Source organism: Stomoxys calcitrans, chromosome 5, assembly GCF_963082655.1.
Source record: "Stomoxys calcitrans chromosome 5, idStoCalc2.1, whole genome shotgun sequence".
Taxonomy (NCBI): Eukaryota; Metazoa; Arthropoda; class Insecta; order Diptera; family Muscidae; genus Stomoxys; species Stomoxys calcitrans.
Genome location: NC_081556.1, coordinates 4,991,712 through 5,011,656, shown reverse-complemented (window position 1 = coordinate 5,011,656; position 19,945 = coordinate 4,991,712). Strand labels below are relative to the sequence as shown.

The following is a 19,945-nucleotide window of genomic DNA, read 5'->3' as shown; positions in this document are numbered from 1 at the left end:
AAAGAAATCAAGTCACAACAACACACGGCAACAATGAAATAAAATGGCCTTAAAAAATGACGAAGAAAAACAAAGTGAAAATTTCTAAGAAATTTCAAAAAATGCCAAGACGCAGTCTTTAGGGGAGGCTTTGTTTAAGTCCAAAATTTAAAGACATGTGACTAAAGATTCAAGCCGACATACATAGGTTAGCTTGTAAATTATTTTTATTTATTTATTTTTATTTTTTGAGAATTAGTTCATCATCCTCACTTTTGCTTTGTCCCTTTTTTCTTAATGCTTGCCTTTACTTGCGGTGGGCCGCTTCCCCAGGAGGAGATTATGAATATCTTCTTTGTAGTTGTTGTGTTGTTGTTGTGAATCTTCACAACGCCTCAATTCGGTTCTTTTTAATTCAAAATTTCTTTTTGCGCCGCCACTTAAGAATGTGAGAGAAGCTGTGTATTGGTGATGATGATCATTTTATGCATCTGCAAAATAAATTTCGCATCTGTACTACGTCCGTCCTTAAGTCTGAGGTATATTCGTTTCGTCCAAGTTACGATTAAGTGACGTACAATGGAGAGGAAAACGAAAGCCAAAGAAAACAACTAAAGTGAACTACAATGGATGGATGTATGGATGCTTCCAGACGATTCATGAAAATTTCTATAGATTTCCAGTGACTTGCTCTCATATAAATGAACGACAAAATATAACAACAATATCTCATAAAGTAGGTACTATGGATTAGCATTAGAAAGAGAAGAAAAAGAACAAGGCCTTATATTTTGAGGGTATTTATAGAAAATTAGAATGGGAAAATGAATAAAAACATCATTTATGCAAAACATAAATGTAGTGCTTAACAGTCACCTGTTGATGGGTTTAACAGAGCAATGTTAATAACATTGTTAAGCAAAACAAGTAGAAGCCGGGCCGAGCCGAATCTTGGGAACCCACCACCAAGGATTCTGTTAAAAATACAAAATAAATTGAGATGTAGGGCATAATTTTATTCTACATACCAAACTTCTGTCAAACCAGCAAAAAGTAAAGCTTCTAGGAACCGAACAAGGATGAGAGACCGGTTTACATGGGAGCTATATCAGGTTATAGACTGATTTTGGTCGTACTTGGCACAGGTGTTGGAAGTCATAACAGAACACTACATGTTCAATTTCAGCCTAATCGGATAAAAATTGCAGCTTGTAAGGGCTCAAAAAGTCAAGTCGGGAGATCGGTTTATATGGGAGGTATACCAGGTTATAGACCGATTTCGACTTTACCTCGTACAGTTGTTGAAAGTCACAACAAAACACCACATGCAAAATTTTAGCAAAATCGGACGAAAATTGCGGCTTTCAAGGGCTCAAGAAGTCAAATCGGGAGATCGGTTTTTATGGGAGCTATATCAGTTTATAGACCGATTTGGACCGTACTTAACACAGTAGTTGGAAGTCATAACAAAGCACCACATGCAAAATTTCAGCCAAATCGTACAAAAATTGCGGCTTGTAAATGCTCAGGAAGTCATATCGGGAGATCGGTTTATATGGAAGGTATACCAGGTTATAGACCGATTTGGACCGTACTTGGCACAGTTGTTGGAAGTCATAACAGAACACCAAGTGCAAAATTTCAGCCAAAGCAGATAAGAATTGCGCCTCTAGGGGCTCAAAAAGTCAAATCGGAAGATCGGTTTATATGGGAGCTATGTCAGGTTATACACCGATTTGCACCGTACTGAAGACAGTTGTTGAAACACAACAAAAAACTATATGCAAAATTTCAGCCAAATTGAATGGAAATTGCGGCTTTCAGGGGCTCAAGAAGTTAAATCTGAAAATCGGTTTATATGGGAGCTATATCTAAATCTGAACCGATATGGCCCATATGCAATCCCCATTGATGTACATTGATATTAACTATCTGTGCAAAATTTCAAGCGGCGAGCTTTACGTGTTCGACCTCTATCGTGATTTCGACAGACTGATATGGCAGGATCGATTCAGAATGTCGAGACGATCAGGAATGAATATACCTTATGGTGTCTTAGACGATTATTTCCAGGTGTTACAAACGGAATGACTAGATTAGTATAACCCCATCCTATGGTGAATGAATAATATTAAATAAATAAATAAAAAATAAAGAAAAACAGTAGACAAAACTAGAAGACACGGTTATCGGCTTTTTAAAAAGTTCCCATCTTGAACAAAAAATAGCTGGATGCATGTGACCATCTGTTATAACGTCTAATGTACAATCCAAGTAAAATCGGATTCGGTACATAATTTGATACAGGTTAGGTAAGGTAAGAGTGGCATTCAATTTTCTAAACATACTCATTTAGATTATATTAGTCCACTGTGATAACACAGTAGCGACAGACCAGGCCTCTAGTGGGAAACGAACCCACAAGCCCTGCGCAGGTAATCCGAACACGCTACCAACTCGGCTACCGGGGCGACCTAACGTGATAAAACTCCCATATAAACCTATTTCTGAATAAACATTTTGAGGACCTCACCACACATTTTGTTTCCCAAATTTGGTTACAATTTTAGGCGATCCGATAGCCTGCTCGGATTGCCAAAGCGGAGATCGTTGGTTCGTTCCCACCAGAGGCTTTCGTCGTCGCTACTGTGGTATCATAATGAACTTACAATTGTCTAAGTGAATCTGTAAAGGACTGCCACTCTTACCTTACCTAACCTTGGCTGCGATTTTGCATCTCAGGTTTCCTAATGACTCCCAAAACTCATGCTAAGAATAGTCCAATTCCGTCCACAACTTGATATAGCTTTCATATAAACCAATTAAACATCTTGAGCACTCAGAAGGTGCAATTTATATCCTTATAACACCCAAACCGGGTTGTAATCCTTATGAGCCCATAATTCATTATTTAATGCTCGAGCAGCCAAAGGGCACAATTGTTATGTCATATGGCTTAAATTTTACACCTACACCTAAAGAAATCAATCCGCTGATATCAGCAAACACAACATATCAGCAAACACCGCTTTCTTTTTTAGCGAAGAATTACTGCTGCCCTATGTTCAGCAGACTTTCTGCTGTTAAGCAAACATTTTTCTGTTTTTACTAACAAATGCTAACCACAGCGCTACGGTGGCCTCTGTTTCAAAGTTACCCCCATAAATCTTCCTCATTTATTAAGGCCAAAACAAAACAAGCGCGTTGATGAGCGACGCGTTTAAAAATGCAACTCTGCAAAAAAAATATCACAAAACAACAAGCAAAAACTTAGGAATTTTCAACTTTGACGACTGAAATGGAGTGTCATTTCGTGTTATTTTAGGTGTCAAACTTAAAAATTGTTTAACTTTTGCGTAATGCTTTATTGACATTTATTTGCAGAGTTGCATTTCTGTCGCTCCTGAACGCACTCATTCTGTTTTGGCCTTTAGGCTTTACAAGTTTCACTTTCATACTTGTCCCATTAATAGCCTTTGTATGTCATGGCCTTGCTGAGTCAGTCCACCAAAGGCAATTGCATTTGGTTATGCTATTATGGTTATCATGATGTAGATGATGATCAACATCATTATCGACTCAACTGACACCAGTAGCCATTGCCAGTGGGCATAAACAAAACTATTACTACATACGCCAATAAAGATTCTTCTCCGTATAGATTCATATTTAAATTTACAGTTAAGCTCTGTAGTAAATTGAATTAAATCGCGCTCTTATTATGGAAAAGAAAACAGACACATTCCCACTTCAATCTACAATATAAGCAGTAAAAATAAAGAGGAGAGTTAGCGTGAGAGATAGTAAGAGAGAAAGAAAGGGGGTGGTCAGGCGGCTGTTGGCAATGCTGTTTATTGCCCCAAAGCCGGCAACAACATAAACATTCTTTGAATAAGAGAGAGGGAGAGAGAGAGATAATGTGAAGAGTCAACTTCTCACACATCGAAGACCGTTTCTTCCACTTGACTGTGATTTAATTGAAATTAGCTTTAAATGAAATTAAAAAAAACAACTACTTTCAGCCTAAGTTTTAGTGGTATTTTCCTACATATACATATTTCGACTAGAACACCTTTGCACACATATGAACATATATCGTTTTAAATGTATTGATCCTGTTTTTTTGTTGAGTAAACTTACCTGGTCTAGTGATACGTCCCACATTGAATCGATGCGTGTAGTTGACCTTAAAATATTGTTCGACGATTGCTCGTTCAGCCTTTCCCTCTCCATTGACTGGTGAAAATAAATATTCAGGATCTATTTGATATTTTAACTGTTGATAACTGTAACAAAAAAAGAAAATAAAAAGCAAATAAGAAAATAAATCAATTAAGTAAAAACATAAAATAAAGAAGTTTTTATTTCACTAAATTAAGTTGGAAGTTGTAATAGAATACCGCATGCAAAATTTCAGCCAAATCGGGCCAAAATTGCGGCTTGTATGGACTCAAGAAGACAAATCGGCAGATCGGTTTACATGGCAGCTATACCAGGATATAGACCAATTTAGACTTTACTAAGAACAGTTGTTGAAAGTCATAACAAAACACTACATGCAAAATTTAAGCCAAATCGGACAAAAATCGTGGGTTGTTTGGGCTAAAGAAGTCAAATCGGGAGATCGGTTTATATGGGAGCAACATCATGTTTTAGACCGATTTGGACCGTACTTGGTTCACTTGTTAAAAGTCATAACAGAACACCATGTGCAAAATTTTAGGAAAATTGCGGCCTCCAGGGGCTTAAGAAGTCAAATCGGAAGACCGGTTTATATGGGAGATATATCATTTTATAGACCGATTTGGACCGTACGTGGCACAGTTGTTAGAAACATTTTTAAGTCTATCTAGCCATGTCCGTCCGTCTGTCTGTTTGCCGAAAGCACGCAAACGAGCAAAGCTAGACGTTTGAAATTTTGCACAAATGCTTCCTTTGGCGTATGTCATTTGGGATTGTAAGTGGGCTATATCAGTCCATGTTTTGGTATAGCTGATCGGTTTATAGCCATAAAAACCGATTTTGGATCTTGACTTCTTGAAATTCTTATCCGATTTGGCTGAAATTTTACATGACGTGTTTCATTATGACTTCCAACAACTGTGCTAATAATGGTCTAAATCGGTTCATAACCTGATATAGCTGCCATATAAACCGATCTCGGATCTTGACTTCTTGAGCCTCTAGAGTGCGTAATTGTTATCTGATTTGACTGATGTTTTCACAACGACTTCTCCTAAGACCTTCAACATACGTGCCAAATACGTTCTGAATAGGTTCATAACCTTATATAACTCCCATATAAACCGATTTTATTTCATGAAACCCTATGGGACGGAACTCTTATCCGATTTGGCTTAAATTTTGCACAATGAGTTCTTTTATGACCTCTAAAATACGTGCTAAGTATGTTCTGACTAGGTCTAAAACCTGACATAGTTCTCATATAAACTGATCTCCTGATAGCACTTCTTGAGCCCCTAGAGGTCGCAGTTCTTGTCTGATTTGGCTAACATTTTGCACAATGACTTCTCCTACGACCTTCATCACGCGTGCTAAATATGGTCTGAATCGGTTTGTAATCTTATATCAGCTACTATCAGGGCGGTAGCCAGGATTTTATATTGCGGGGGCCCACCCGAACATTTTTTCAAAATCGAAAATTGCCAAAACTCTTCTGTTACATGAAATACTATATATTGGATGAACTAACACATCGGCGGTGACATTTGGTAACAAAGTCAGACCTGAATTTTGTTCTAATTGTCAAATCAATAGTATTTATAGGCCGAGCCGAATATTTCAAAGCCTTCAAAGTTGGTTGTGTTTGCGAATATCTTAGTTGTATTGAAAATTTCGAATCAGCTTCAGTATTTTGATGAAATTATTTCATTTGCGCTCATTTTTGCTCTAGTTTTATGATTTCAACATATCTTCTTCTCGGCCCGAGAACAATCCCTTCCTCACTACGTCCCTGGCTCCTATATAAACCATTTTCTTCAGCCATTATAAGGCATAATTCTTATCCGATTTGGGTGACATTTTGCACAATGACTTTTTGGGGGTGAGGTGGACCCCCACAAATCAGATTCGTGCTCTAGTCCCAAATACCTTTCATTTGAGACCCATATTGCTATTATTGGTTTATATTTCCATTTGGCAGGCTTTAGGGTTTGCGCGGTCCCCCCTAGATATCCACCCTAAATAAGGATACCGAATTTCTGTTTTTGAGTTAATATAAACAAACTACAATTGGCTTAAATCGCCCCACAAATTTCGAGATGTGGCGTTTTTGATTAAAGTTGGGATGTTTTATCTACTTCATACTCTTGGTTTTGGTGGTGGATAGGAGTAGCCCAACCCTCTGCCCTGAAAGTGGATATCAGATTCATACTCTACTCCCAAAAACCACATTTGAGCCACATAAATATGTGTGCTTAAGGAGGGAGTTAATGAGGTGAGGCGTCCCTAAAAAACACTTGGCCATAAGACAGATATCAGATTTGAGTCCCTTTTTCCCATAGTCCACAATTATGACCACTTTGAGGGGTGTGTAGGGTGGGGCGGCCACCCACGCAAAAATATCACCATCGTGCTCTACTCTCAAATTCCTTTTATTTGAGCCCCAACTGCCATTGGTTTAGGTTAATAACCATTTGTCTTGGTTTTAAATTTATTTATTATCGTAAAACATAAAATAAAAAACAAAATATTTGTAACTTAAGTCTATATCTCCAATCCCTTATATGGTCTAATCAATGGTCTGTTTAGCCATAAAAATGCTCTCATTTCCTCCCATCATTTACAACTATTTCACAAAGTCAAACACACATAAATACATTTTTATAATTAGGACATTTCCCATCGCATTGTTTGCAATGGATTGGTAGCAAAAAAAATCCCATAAAAGCAAAATGAATTTTTAAAAATTTCAAATTATCTGCAAACATCTCTTGACAACTTACCCCGTTATACATAGTAGAGTTAATAATGTTGGCACGATTATAAAATAACCCGGATGCTTGGCAATGAATTTACCCAAATGGAAAAATGTTTTATTCAGAGTTTTGTCCACACAAGAAATGCCACAAGTCATCTGCAAAGAAAAACAAAAAAAAAAAACAATGCAACAACAATTAATAACACAGTAAAATGTAAAGAAAAGATATAAAAAACATAAAATTATAAAATATTTTATATACAAGTAGTATAGGGAGTCTGAAGGCTAAGCCATGTCATTAATGACTTGTTACATTAAGATTAAGAGATTTCGCATTTAGCCAAAGTTTTTGCAAACGTATGTTGTAGCTGTAGTAGGTTTTGACATTTTCCCTCTCTTTATGACATTGCTTTACATTCATTACATGGCTGTCAAGTGGGCTCAGTGATTAAGGGTTCCATTAATGTTTTCAGCAAATGTTTAAGCTTTTGACATGTGCACAATCATTTTCATGTTTTATCAAAGGGAATGGGAAAAACGCAAACGCAAATTGTAACACCAAAGTGTTGCACAAAAACTTATGTTTGCAAAAAAAAAAAAAAAACTGAAATCATGGCGAATGTGAGTTAAATTAATGTTAACAAATTGTTGTCTTCTTAGTCAAGGGTGATGAAGAGATTAAAAACAATTATTTTTTTTTTAACGGGGATTTGTTTTTTTTTTTTAACTTATTATGGCAAAAACAATCTCACTAAAAAACCCATACCACAAAATATGTCAATATGTGCAATTTTTATAATTTTGTAACAAACATAAGATAAAGAAGAAGTATGAATGACGCACGCAAAGCTGAAGACTCAACTAGAATTCACTTATTAAGATATACGTCAGGACACACTTACTATTTGTCATTTCAAATGAAATGATGATAGGTGAGGCATTTGGACTTTTGCCTGATTCTCAACACACACCATTGGATCAGCAAAAAGAAAGTTGATTTAAAGACGGATACTTTTGCATATATCTACACAAAATAGTAGAATGCAGCTCACCGTTCTGTATCTACGAGTAAAATATGACGCACATTACACTCTAATGTGTTCGACAGAGAAAGCGACTACCGAAAACGTTAGGCGGTATAGAAGCGGAAAATTGAACAGTGCACATGAACAGCAGCCGAGAATAGCTAGAAGGTCAGAGAAGAGAGATCTTGACGAGGATTTGACAAGGTAACAACTGTTCTATAAAGAGAGCACTATGAAGTATGACGAAAGTGTAGACGTGTTGTGGACACACCTAGAGAAGGAGATACGAGAGAAAAGAGCGGAACAACACAAATTAGCAGCGGGGGGGATAGCTGGAGAGCCATGGTTGATGTTGAGAGACCTAAACGCGTCATTCGTAATGTAGCGACTGCTGTGTAGAGAGAACAACTGGACTCAGGCACATGGTGTAAACGGCGCATACACCTACATACGAAGTAATGAGTAATCGGTGCAGAGGTGGTTTACATGTCGCGAGATATTAAGAGGGATTTAAGCCCGCGGAGTCCTGCATCGGCAATCATTTAAATAATTGAGAAAATCACGCATTCAAATTTTGAATTTTTTTATTTCAATGAAGATTAAAATTGACAAAATTATCTACATATTAAAATAAATAAAAACAAAAATATAGAAAAAAAAATTAAAAAATAAAAATCACAAAAAATTAAAATTAAAAAAATAGCAAAGAAATATTGGGTTGCCCAAAAAGTAATTGCGGATTTTTTAAAGAAAGTAAATGCATTTTTAATAAAAATTAGAATGAACTTTAATCAAATATACTTTTTTTACATTTTTTTTTCTAAAGCAAGCTAAAAGTAACAGCTGATAACTGACAAAAGAAAGAATGCAATTACAGAGTCACAAGCTGTGAAAAAATTTGTCAACGCCGACTATATGAAAAATCCGCAATTACTTTTTGGGCAACCCAAAAAAAAACTAAAATTAAAAAAAAAATCTTTTAAAATATAAGTAGAGAAAAATTTTAAAAATTAAAGAAATAAAAATTGAAAAATAAAACTAACAAAAAAATAAAAATTAAAAACAAGTAAAAGCGTGCTTAGTTTTGCGGGCCGAATCTTATATACCCTCCACCATGGATCGCATCCCTTTTTAGGTAAACAAAGGATAAAGGAAAAGAATTGCTGTGCTATTGGAGCTATATCAAGTTACGGTCCAATTCGGACCACAAATGAATTGAATATTGGAGACCATAGTAGAAGTCATTGTGTAAAATTTCAGCAAGTCGAATAAGAATTGGGCCCTTTATGGGCTCAAGAAGTAAAAAAGAGAGATCGGTTTAAAAGGGAGCTGTATCAGGCTTTAGATCGATTCAGACCATATTTGACACATATATTGAAGGTCTTGGGAGAAGCCGTTGTATAAAATTTCAGCCAAATCGGATAATAAGAGGCTCAAGAAGTCAAGATTCAAGATCGGATTATATGGCAGCTATATCAGGTTATGGACCGATTTGAATCATATTTGGCATAGTTATTGGAAGTCGTAACACAACACCTAATGCAAAATTTCATCCAAATCGGATTATAATTGGGCCTTCTAGAGGCTCAAAAAGTCAAGATCCCAGAATGGTTAATGTGGCAGCTATTGGGTTGCCCAAAAAGTAATTGCGGATTTTTCATATAGTCGGCGTTGGCAAATTTTTTCACAGCTTGTGACTCTGTAATTGCATTCTTTCTTCTGTCAGTTATCAGCTTTTAGCTTGCTTTAGAAAAAAAGTGTAAAAAAAGTATATTTGATTAAAGTTCATTCTAAGTTTTAATAAAAATGCATTTACTTTCTTCTAAAAAATCCGCAATTACTTTTTGGGCAACCCAATATATCAAGTTCTGAGCCTATTTGAACCATATTTGACACAGTTATTGGAATTAATATCAAAACACGTCATGCCAAATTTCAGCCAAAACGGATAAAAATTGCGCCCTATAGTGGCTCAAGAAATCAAGATTCAAGATCGGTTTATATGACAGCTATGTCTGGTTATGGAACGATTTGAACTATATTTGACACAGTTATTGTGTCAAATCACCTCATACAAATTTTCAGCCAAATTGGATAAAAATTGCACCCTCTGGTTGCTCAAGAAGTCAAGATCCAAGATCGGTTTATATGGCGGCTATATCAAAACATGGACTGATATGGCCCATTTACAATCCCAACCGATCAAATAAGACCTATTTGCGCAAAATTTCAAGCGGCTAGCTTTATTCCTTCGAAAGTTAGCGGGCTTTCGACAGACAGACGGACAGGCGGTCATGGCTAGATCGACTTAAATATCATGACAATCAAGAATATAGATACTTTATGGGGTCTTAGACGAATATTTCGATGAGTTACAAACAGAATGAAGAAATTAGTATACACCCATCCTATGGTGGAGGGTATAAAAAAGCAATTTCGAAGAAACTTTTAAAAAAACATTGTTGGACATTTTTAGAATTTTAATTTTTGCTTAGGAAATTTTTGCAAAAATATTTTAAAAATCTATATACTCGCAATACACCATACTAAGGGCTAAACTGTTTTATCCATTGCATTCATACAATTGGACACCATATTCTTTAAAGAATCTTTAAGGTCATTTATAACCTATCATTAGCCACTTTATTTGTTTTGAATAAGAAACATGCCTTAATCCTATTATTTTTGTGGTTATTAGAACCAGTTTTTCTATTGTTGTTGAAGATAAATCGATGAGTTTTATGGCGGCATAACTTTAGTTTAGGCTTAATTTAATATTATCACAGTCATTAACCTTGCTTTGTGGTTGTGATGGTTTTCGAAGAGCTGGGCCCTACCTACCTTAACAATAATTGACTTTAAATCCCAATTGATATATTTAATAAAGCATATAGCAAATAAAAACAAAACAATCATCTCATCAGCGACACTGACTGACAGTCAAGCAAATTCGCCAATGAACTGAAATGGATTTCATGCGAGGGGAGTAGCATAGCCATCGCCATCATCACCATCATCATCATCATAGTCATGGTGCATGCGGCAGCATTTTTGTTTTTTTTTTCATATTAATCCCATTGTACTCAAACGTAGCACAAACATGACTTTAAATATATATGGGCAAATAAATATCTTTAAATATGATGAGCTACATATTTCCAAAGGTCTATGTACCATAGAGTGGGTCACGCTTCACACAAAATTTAAATCCCTATGACTTGATAATCATATTTGTTGTAGTTCATTTGATAAAATGTTGGAACACTAACCTTGGCTTATTTTATGGCATGCGCCAATTGGGGAAGACCTAGTTAACGTTTTGTGTGATTTGATGTTTTATAGGAAGTAGGTTAGAAATGTTATATTAAATTTTTAGATGGTAACAGAACAAACAATTTTCATTCAATCCATTTGAAAAAATCCTATGGGAACGTACCGGTAATCCAAAGGGGGGGATGCATCACAAACGGTCGATCATAACACACACTTTTGCAAAACTGTTGAATGGAAGCGTTGAAGTAAGTGATCTAAAGCTAAACAACATCTCATTAAAACGCAAAAAAAATAAATTATATTTATTTTTTACATTTTTATACCCACCACCATAGGATAGGGGGTATATTCAATTAGTCATTCCATTTGCAACACTTAGAAATATAAATTTTCGACTTTACAAAGTGTATATATTTCGGATCGTCGTAAAATTCTTAGACGATTTAACGATGTCCATCTGTCTGTCCGTTCGTCTGTTGTAATCACTCTACAGCCTTCAAAAATTGAGATATTGAGCTGAAATTTGGTACAGATACCTTTTTTGCTGCACGCAGGTTAAGTTCTTGAACGGGCCAAATCGGAACCCTATTCGGATATAGCTGCTATATAGACCGATCTGAAATTTGAAACAGTGAGTTGTTTTAAGCCTACCGACATCCGACCTAAATATGGTTCAGGTCGGACTATATTTGGATATAGCTGCCGACATCAGACCCAAATATGAATCAGAACAGACTATATAGATATAGCTGTCATATAGACCGATCTTCCAAATTAGGGTCTTAATCTTATAAAAAGCGGATTCCTTGCCTGATTTTGTTTAAACTGTTACTTGTATACGAGTTCTCGAGACCTGATTAAAATATGATCGAGTCCATCCCCTATTTAGATACAACTGTGGATGTAGTAGTGGGGTTATAATCAAATAGGATGATTATTTAATTCTTGGTGGTGGGTATCCCAACTTCAGTAAGCCCGAACTTAACACGTTTTTACTTGTTTTTATTTTTGTATTTTTTTTTTTAATTTTATACCCTACACCATAGGAGGGTGATATACTAATTTCGTCATTCTGTTTCTAACTACTCGAAATATTCGTCTAAGACCCCATAAAGTATATATGTATTCTTGATCGTCATGACATTTTAGGTCGATCTAGCTGCCATGTAAATCGATCTTGGATCTTAACTTCTTGAGCCACTAGAGGGCGCAATTCTTATCCGATTTTGTTGAAATTTTGCATGCCGTGTTTTGTTCTGCCGTGTTTCGGTCCATAAACTGGTATAGCTGCCATATAAACCCATCTTGAATCTAGACTTCTTGAGCCACTAGAGGGCTCAATTATTATCCGATTTTGATGAAGTTTTGCATTACGTGTTTAGTTATGACTTCCAATTACTTTGCTTAGTATAGTTCAAATCTGTCCATAACTTGATATAGCTGCTATACAAACCGATCTTGAATTTTGACTTCTTGAGCCACCAGAGGGCGCAATTATTATCCGATTTGGCTGAAATTTTGCAAGACATGATTTGTTATGACTTTCAACCACTGTGCTAAATGTGGTTTAAATCGGTCCATAACCTGATACAGCTATCGTATAAACCGATCTGGGGTCTTGACTTCTTGAGCCGCCAGGGGGCGCAATTTTTACCCGATTTGCCTGACATTTTGCATGACGTGTTTCGTCATGACGTTATGACTGGAGGCCACCGTAGCGCAGAGGTTAGCATGTCCACCTATGTAGCTGAACGCCTGGGTTCGAATCCTGGTGAAACCATCAGAAAAAAATTTTCAGCGGTGGTTTTCCCCTCCTAATGCTGGCAACATTTGTGAGGTACTATGCCATGTAAAACTTCTCACCAAAGAGGTGTCGCACTGTGGCACGCCGTTCGGACTCGGCAATAAAGAGGAGGCCCCTTATCATTGAGCTTAAGCTTGAATCGGACTGCACTCATTGATATGTGAGAAGTTTGCCCCTGTTCCTTAGTGGAATGTTAATGGGCAAAATTTGCAATTTTTGTTTCGTTATGACTTCCAACGAATGTGCCAAGTATTGTTTAAATAGGTCCATAACCGCATATAGCTGCCATATAAACCGATCTCGGATCTTGACTTCTTGAGCAACCAGAGGGTGCAATTTTAATCCGATTTGGCTGACATTTTGCATGAAGTATTTTGTTTTAACTTTCAACAACTGTACCAAGTATGGTCCAAATCAGTTCTTTACCTGATATAGCTCCCATGTAAGCTGATCTCAGATCTTGATTTCTTGCGCCGCTAGAGGGCGCAATTATTTCCCGATGTAGATGAAATTTTGCACGAAGTGTTTTGTTATGACTTCCAACAACTGTGCCAACTATGGTCTAAATCGGTTTCTAACCTAATATAACTCCCATATAAACCGATCTTTCGATTATACTTCCTGGGCCTATCGAGGGCATAATTCTTGTCCGATTTTGCTGAAAATTTGAATAATGACTTCCAGTTTGGTCTTCAACAGTTAAGGCAAATATCGGTTTATAACTTGGTATAGCTCCAATAGCATAGAAATTCTTATCCATTATCATTGGTTTCCCTATAAAGAGATATCGGGCAAAGAACTTGACAAATGCGATCCATGGTGGGTATATAAGATTCGGCCCGTACGAACTTTGCACTACTTGTTTCAAATTTGTTTTTTTTCTGATTATTTTTTTGTATTTTATTTTTTTTTTAATTTTTTTTATTTTTATTTTTTTTTTATTTTTTTTTTAATTATTTATGTTTTTATTTATTTTTCTTTTTTTGAAATTTCACTAACAGTTCTTCTATGAATTTCTTAAATTTGATTTCTTCAACTTTTTTATGGTTTTCTACAAAATAATGTTTCATGTCCCTAATAAAATAGATCGAGGTCATTTAATTTGTAGAAGGCTGCAATAACAATGATTTATTTTTTGTTAGTTGGTAAGCTGGTCTAATGTACATCACACTTTGTCTGTATGCCCTTTTTCGTATAACTCGAACTTTGCGTTTTAAGTTTAAACACATTTTAATTTAAGCACGTCATCTCCCTGAACTCAAAACTAATGTCGGCAATAGCAAAAAAGCAAAACGCACTAAAATATTTGTAAATCTATGGCAGCCCCTCTGAAAGTACGTCTGTCTGTCTGTCAGTCAGCTAGTCAGTTAAACTGACTAAATTGTTATATATCAACAAATGTGGTTAAGTAGTAAAACCGAGACTAGAGTAAGACAGCGTTTTTCAAATAAATAAAAATCTAAAAAAAAAAAACGAAATTATTAAATTCAAACATGAACTACAGTCAGTCAAGAGGCAAATGCTACAATACCAATGGAAATTGTGAATTGTGACAAAGGCAAAGATGAATGCAGCGGAGCGGTTTTACACACAAAAAAGGCCCCCTAAAGAGCTAAACATCAAAACTCAATTACACGAGTACACTTTTGAACACAATTGCCCATGATGCTGCTCCTCATAATGGTGGAATAATGGAATGATACAAGTGATATTGCATTGCTATTTGGTTGGCGAGGCAGGAGGAGCATTCGACTACCCTACAGGGTAGAAGGTTATAGAGAGATGTCAATTGTGTTGACCATCTTTACAATTTGAGCCGTTTGAGCCATGATCGTTCGTCCGATTGTCGATAGCAGGGTGATGCTCGAAGAAATACAGCTATGCGCTTGAAAATTTGCATTGATATCTTTTATAGGGGTGGTGGTTGAATTTTGTATCAATCACAGAATCCATGGTAGTGCATACCCAAGATGTTGATATGTTTTTACTTATTTTTAGTTAATTTTGTACTAATTTTGAATTTTTTTTGTCAAGCTATCTTTGAGGGTGGGTGTACTTCAAGTCGGCTCAACTAGCTGGCACTTGCTAACTTTTTCCATTAGCAGTTATGCCACCAACTAGCAGCAGGCAGACAGACAATCAGCCAGCCAGCCATCTAAATCAATCACCCAGCCACAAGTCGGCCATTCATTCATTTTATGCATCTAGGTAGACGTCACTAATTCTGCCCCCCCCCCCCATCGGGCAATCTAAGTGTTTAGTTGACTTGGCAGAGCAACAAGCGAGCGAGCATTTAAGCATCCCGTGTCTTGCGTCCACAATTTATTTCATTACCACCAGCTGCACAAGTCTACCTTTATTTTGATAATGAACTTTGTTTTGGCATTTGCGACACTTTTTTTTTTCTTGGGTTTCATATCTCACAAACGTCTGAATTTCTGCTGTTGTAGAGCTTAAAATAGGCGAATTGAAGTGTTTGCTGGCACGACTTGGTCTCTGGTCTGCTTTAATGATTTTGAAAATAAGCAAATTAAGTGGAAAAAGTTTCGTCATTAGCCCATTCATGGCAAATGATAATTATTTGTACGCAACTTTAGAGGCTCAACGTCATCTTCGAAACAGCTATGACAAAAAGTGGGGATGCTAATTAAAACAACACACTAGCAAACACCTAATCATGGTGATAACGATACAAACTACCATGTTGTTACACCACCACCATACATGGGTAATAAATTAAGGGAGTTTATTAAAAATTTGTTATTCATTGATGGTTTATGATTTAAACTAGTTTATGATAAGTAGTTGACACTCAATTTTTTCCCCCAGAAAAATCCCCCACCTCCCTCACAATATATTTGCAGTATTTTGAACTTTGAATCCAAAAAGATTTTTTGTTTTGTTTTCAATTGCTTTCGGTGTTATTTTTGGTTATTTTTGGTTATATTTGGTTATTTTTGGTTATTTTGGAAATTTTGCCATATCATTTATCCATGACGCAATGGTGATCCACTCATAGTTTGTGACCTTTGTTAGGCCTGCAGCATGACATTTTGTTTAAGTACCTTAGATTGTCATTTCTTTGATGCAACTTTGACTCTTTGGCTTTGAACTAGCCGGAGTTTCTTGACCCACATTTCTGTGTCAGTTCCAAGAAATTTCATTTTTAACCTTTGAGGGATAAAGAGAATTTCATTTAGAACAATATGTTTTTATTTTATGATTAAGTTGTAAAACATTAACAATTAAAAAAAATAATAAAAGAAGTAAAGTGACAAAAAAAGTCAAAATTAAAACGAATTAACCAAAACATGAATTGAACAAAAACGTTAAATAAACAGAAAAAAGCCTATAACAAAATTAAATTATAGAATTAAAAAACCCAAAGCAATAAAAAATATGAAATAAAAAAATAAAAAAAAAAAAAAACAAAAAATAAAAAACAAGTAAAAAGTTATAAAGTTCGGCCGTGCCGAACTTTGGATACCCACCACCTCGGTTATACATGTAATCCATCCATCCATACCTTATGACCCATAGCAGCTGTATCGACGAAATATGTTCCGATTTGGACCAAACACTAATAAGTACAAGTCATTGTTCAATTGTGTTTAACACAATATTGGTCTTTTTAGTTGCTATATCTAAAAATAAACCGACCTGAACCATATACGACACGGATGTCGTAAAGCCTAACATAAGACACTGTGTCAATCGGATTAGAAATGCGCCTTTTATGGGGCCAGGACTTTAAATCGAGATATTGGTATATATGGCAGCTATATCCAAATCTGGACCGCTTTGGGCCAAGTTTAGTTTCAGAAAAATTTTCGAAGAGCCTAACACAACTCACTGTCCCAAATTTCGGCGACATCGGACAATAAATGCGCCTTTTATGGCCCCAAAACCATAAATTGAGATATAGGTCTATATGACAGCTATATCCAAATCTGAACCGATCTGAGCCAAATTTCAGAAATATGTGGAGTGGCCTTACTTAACTCACTGTCCCAAATTTCGGCGACATCGGACAAAAGCCTTACATCGAGAGATCGGTCAATATGGCAGCTATATTAAAATCTGGACCGATCTGGGCTAAATTGAAGAAGGATTTCACAACTCACTGTCCCAAATTTCGGCGATATCAGACAATAAATGCGCCTTTTATGGGCCCAAAAGCTTAAATCGAGAGATCGGTCTATATGGCAGCTATATCCAAATCTGGACCGATCTGGGCCAAATTGAAGAAGGATGTCGAAGGGCCTTACATAACTCAGGGTCCCAAATTTCACAAAATCGGATAATAAATGTGGCTTTTATGGACCTAAGACTCTAAATCGGCAAATCGAAATTTGTAACAAAACATATATCGATTTATATGGGAGCTGTATCGGGCTATAGACCGATTCAGATCATAATAAACACGTATGTTGATGGTCATGAGAGGATCCGTAGTACATAATTTCAGGCAAATCGGATAATAATTGCGACCTCTAGAGGCTCAAGAAGACAAGATTCCAGATCGGTTTATATGGCAGCTATATCAAGTTATGGACCGATTTGAACCATACTTGGCACAGTTATTGGATATCATAACAAAACACGACGTGCAAAATTTCATTCCAATCGGATAAGAATTCCGCACTCTAGAGGCTCAAGAAATCAAGACCCAAGATCGGTTTATATGGCAGCTATATCAGGTAAAGAACCGATTTGAACCATACTTGGCACAGGTATTGGATACCATAACAAAACACGTCGTGCAAAATTTCATTCCAATCGGATAATAATTGCGCCTTCTAGAGGCTCAAGAAGTCAAGACCGAAGATCGGTTTATATGGCATCTATATCAGGTTATGGACCGATTTGAACAATACTTGGCACAGTTGTTGGATATCATAACAAAACACGTCGTGCAAAATTTCATTCCAATCGGATAAGAATTGCGCACTCTAGAGGCTCAAGAAGTCAAGACCCAAGATCGGTTTATATAGCAGCTATATCAAAACATGGACCGATATGGCCCATTTACAATACCAACCGACCTACACTAATAAGTAGTATTTGTGCAAAAGTTCAAGCGGCTAGCTTTACTTCTTCAAAAGTTAGCGTGCTTTCGACAGACAGAAGGATGGACGGACATGTCTAGTTCTACTTAAAATGTCACGACTATCAAGAATATATATGCTTTATGGGATCTTAGACGCATATTTTGAGGTGTTACAAACAGAATGACGAAATTAGTATACCCCCATCCTATGGTGGAGGGTATAATAAAAATTGTACGGACTTTAGACCCTTTATCGTGAAATCGGTCTATATGGCACCTATATCTTAATATAGTCCGATCTGAAACATATATTTGTCCTATGTTGGGAGGCCAAAAACTACTCACTGCTTAAAATTTCAGCGAAATCAGTTAAAAAAATAAAGCTTTATGGGCTTCAGACCCTTTTTCGACAAATTGGTCTATATGGCAGCTATATCTTAATATAGTCCGATCTGAACCATATATTGGTCCCATGTTGGGAGGCCTAAAACTACTCAATGTTTAAAATTTTACCGAAATCGGAAAAAATTAAAGCTTTTATGGGTTTCAGACCCTTTATCGGCGGATCGGTCTATATGACAGCTATATCTAAATATAGTCTAATCTGAACCATATTTAGCTTTTATGGGCTTCAGACACTTTATAATAACTCAGTGTTTCGAATTTCAGCGAAATCGGATAAAAATCAAATGTTTTATGGGCTTCAGACCCTTTATCGGCAAATCGGTCTATATAGCAGCTATATCTATCTATAGTCCGATCTGACCATATTTGAGTCGGATGTTGGAAGGCCTAAAACTACTCACTGTTTCAAATTGCAGCAAAATCGGGTCATAAATAAAGCTTCTATGGGCTTCAGACACTATATCGACAGATCGGTCTATATGGCAGCTATTTTTAAATATAGTCCGATCTGAACCAATTTTGGGTCAGATGTCGGGAGGCCTTAAACTACTCACTGTTTCAAATTTCAGCGAAATCGGATAAAAAATATAGCATTTGTGGGCATTAGATCCTTTATCGGCAGATCGGTCTACATAGCAGCTATATTCAAATATGGTCCGATTTGGCCCGTTCAAGAACTTAATCTGGGTACATTAAAAAGACGTATCTGTGCCAAATTTCAGCTCAATGTCTAAATTTTTGAAGGCTGTAGAATGACGGACGGACGGACATGGCTATATAGCTGGTTTCGATTCCTGACGAGAACATCAGAAAACATTTTTCTAAGGTGGTTGCCCCCTCCTGTGAGGCGCCCCTTTAACCGAGTTGGTAGCGTGGGTTCGATTCCCACCAGAGGCCTTTGCTTGTCGCTACTGTGGTATGGACTAAAATTGTATAAGTGAGTCTGAAAGAACTGCTATACTTACCTAACCTAACCTACCCCCTCCAGTGCTGGTGACATTTGTGAGGTATTATGCCATGTAAATACTTCTCCCCAAAGAGATGTCACACTTCAACCGCTCGGAGTGTTTGGACAGCATTCATTTATGTGTGAAAAGTTTGCCCCTGTTCCTTAATGAAATAGGGGCAAAATTGCAATTTGCAATATAAATATGGTCTGATGTGGACCATACTCGGTTAGGATATCCTGAGACCTATTGCAACTCACTCTACCAAATTTCAGCGAAATCGGATTATAAATGCCCCTGTTATGGGCTTAAGAAACTTAATCGGTAGATCGGTCTTTATGGCAGATATAACCATTTTCAATTTTGAGAGGCTTTGTGTAACTCACTATTCTAAATTTTAGCGAAATCTGATTAGATTTTTAAATTCTTTTGTTAAGTATTCGGGTTTTTTAATTATTAAGTAATTACTTCTTCTTGGTTGCATGTCAACTTTTTTGCTCCATCAAGTTTCATTAAATCAAA

The 19,945-nt window shown here is 36.4% G+C and overlaps 1 protein-coding gene across 2 annotated transcripts in view; it reads right to left on the bottom strand.

Annotated features, from left to right (window-relative positions):
* The window catches only part of LOC106096303 (patched domain-containing protein 3), an 80,906-nt gene that overhangs the window by 13,031 nt on the left and 47,930 nt on the right, over positions 1-19,945 (bottom strand). For both annotated transcript variants that reach the window (XM_059369231.1, XM_013263983.2), the window contains exons 2-3: positions 6,945-7,075; positions 4,120-4,265 (exon numbers count right to left, since the gene is read on the bottom strand). In XM_059369231.1, coding sequence (XP_059225214.1) covers positions 4,120-4,265; positions 6,945-7,075 — 277 coding nt within the window. The remainder of the gene's footprint in view (positions 1-4,119; positions 4,266-6,944; positions 7,076-19,945) is intronic.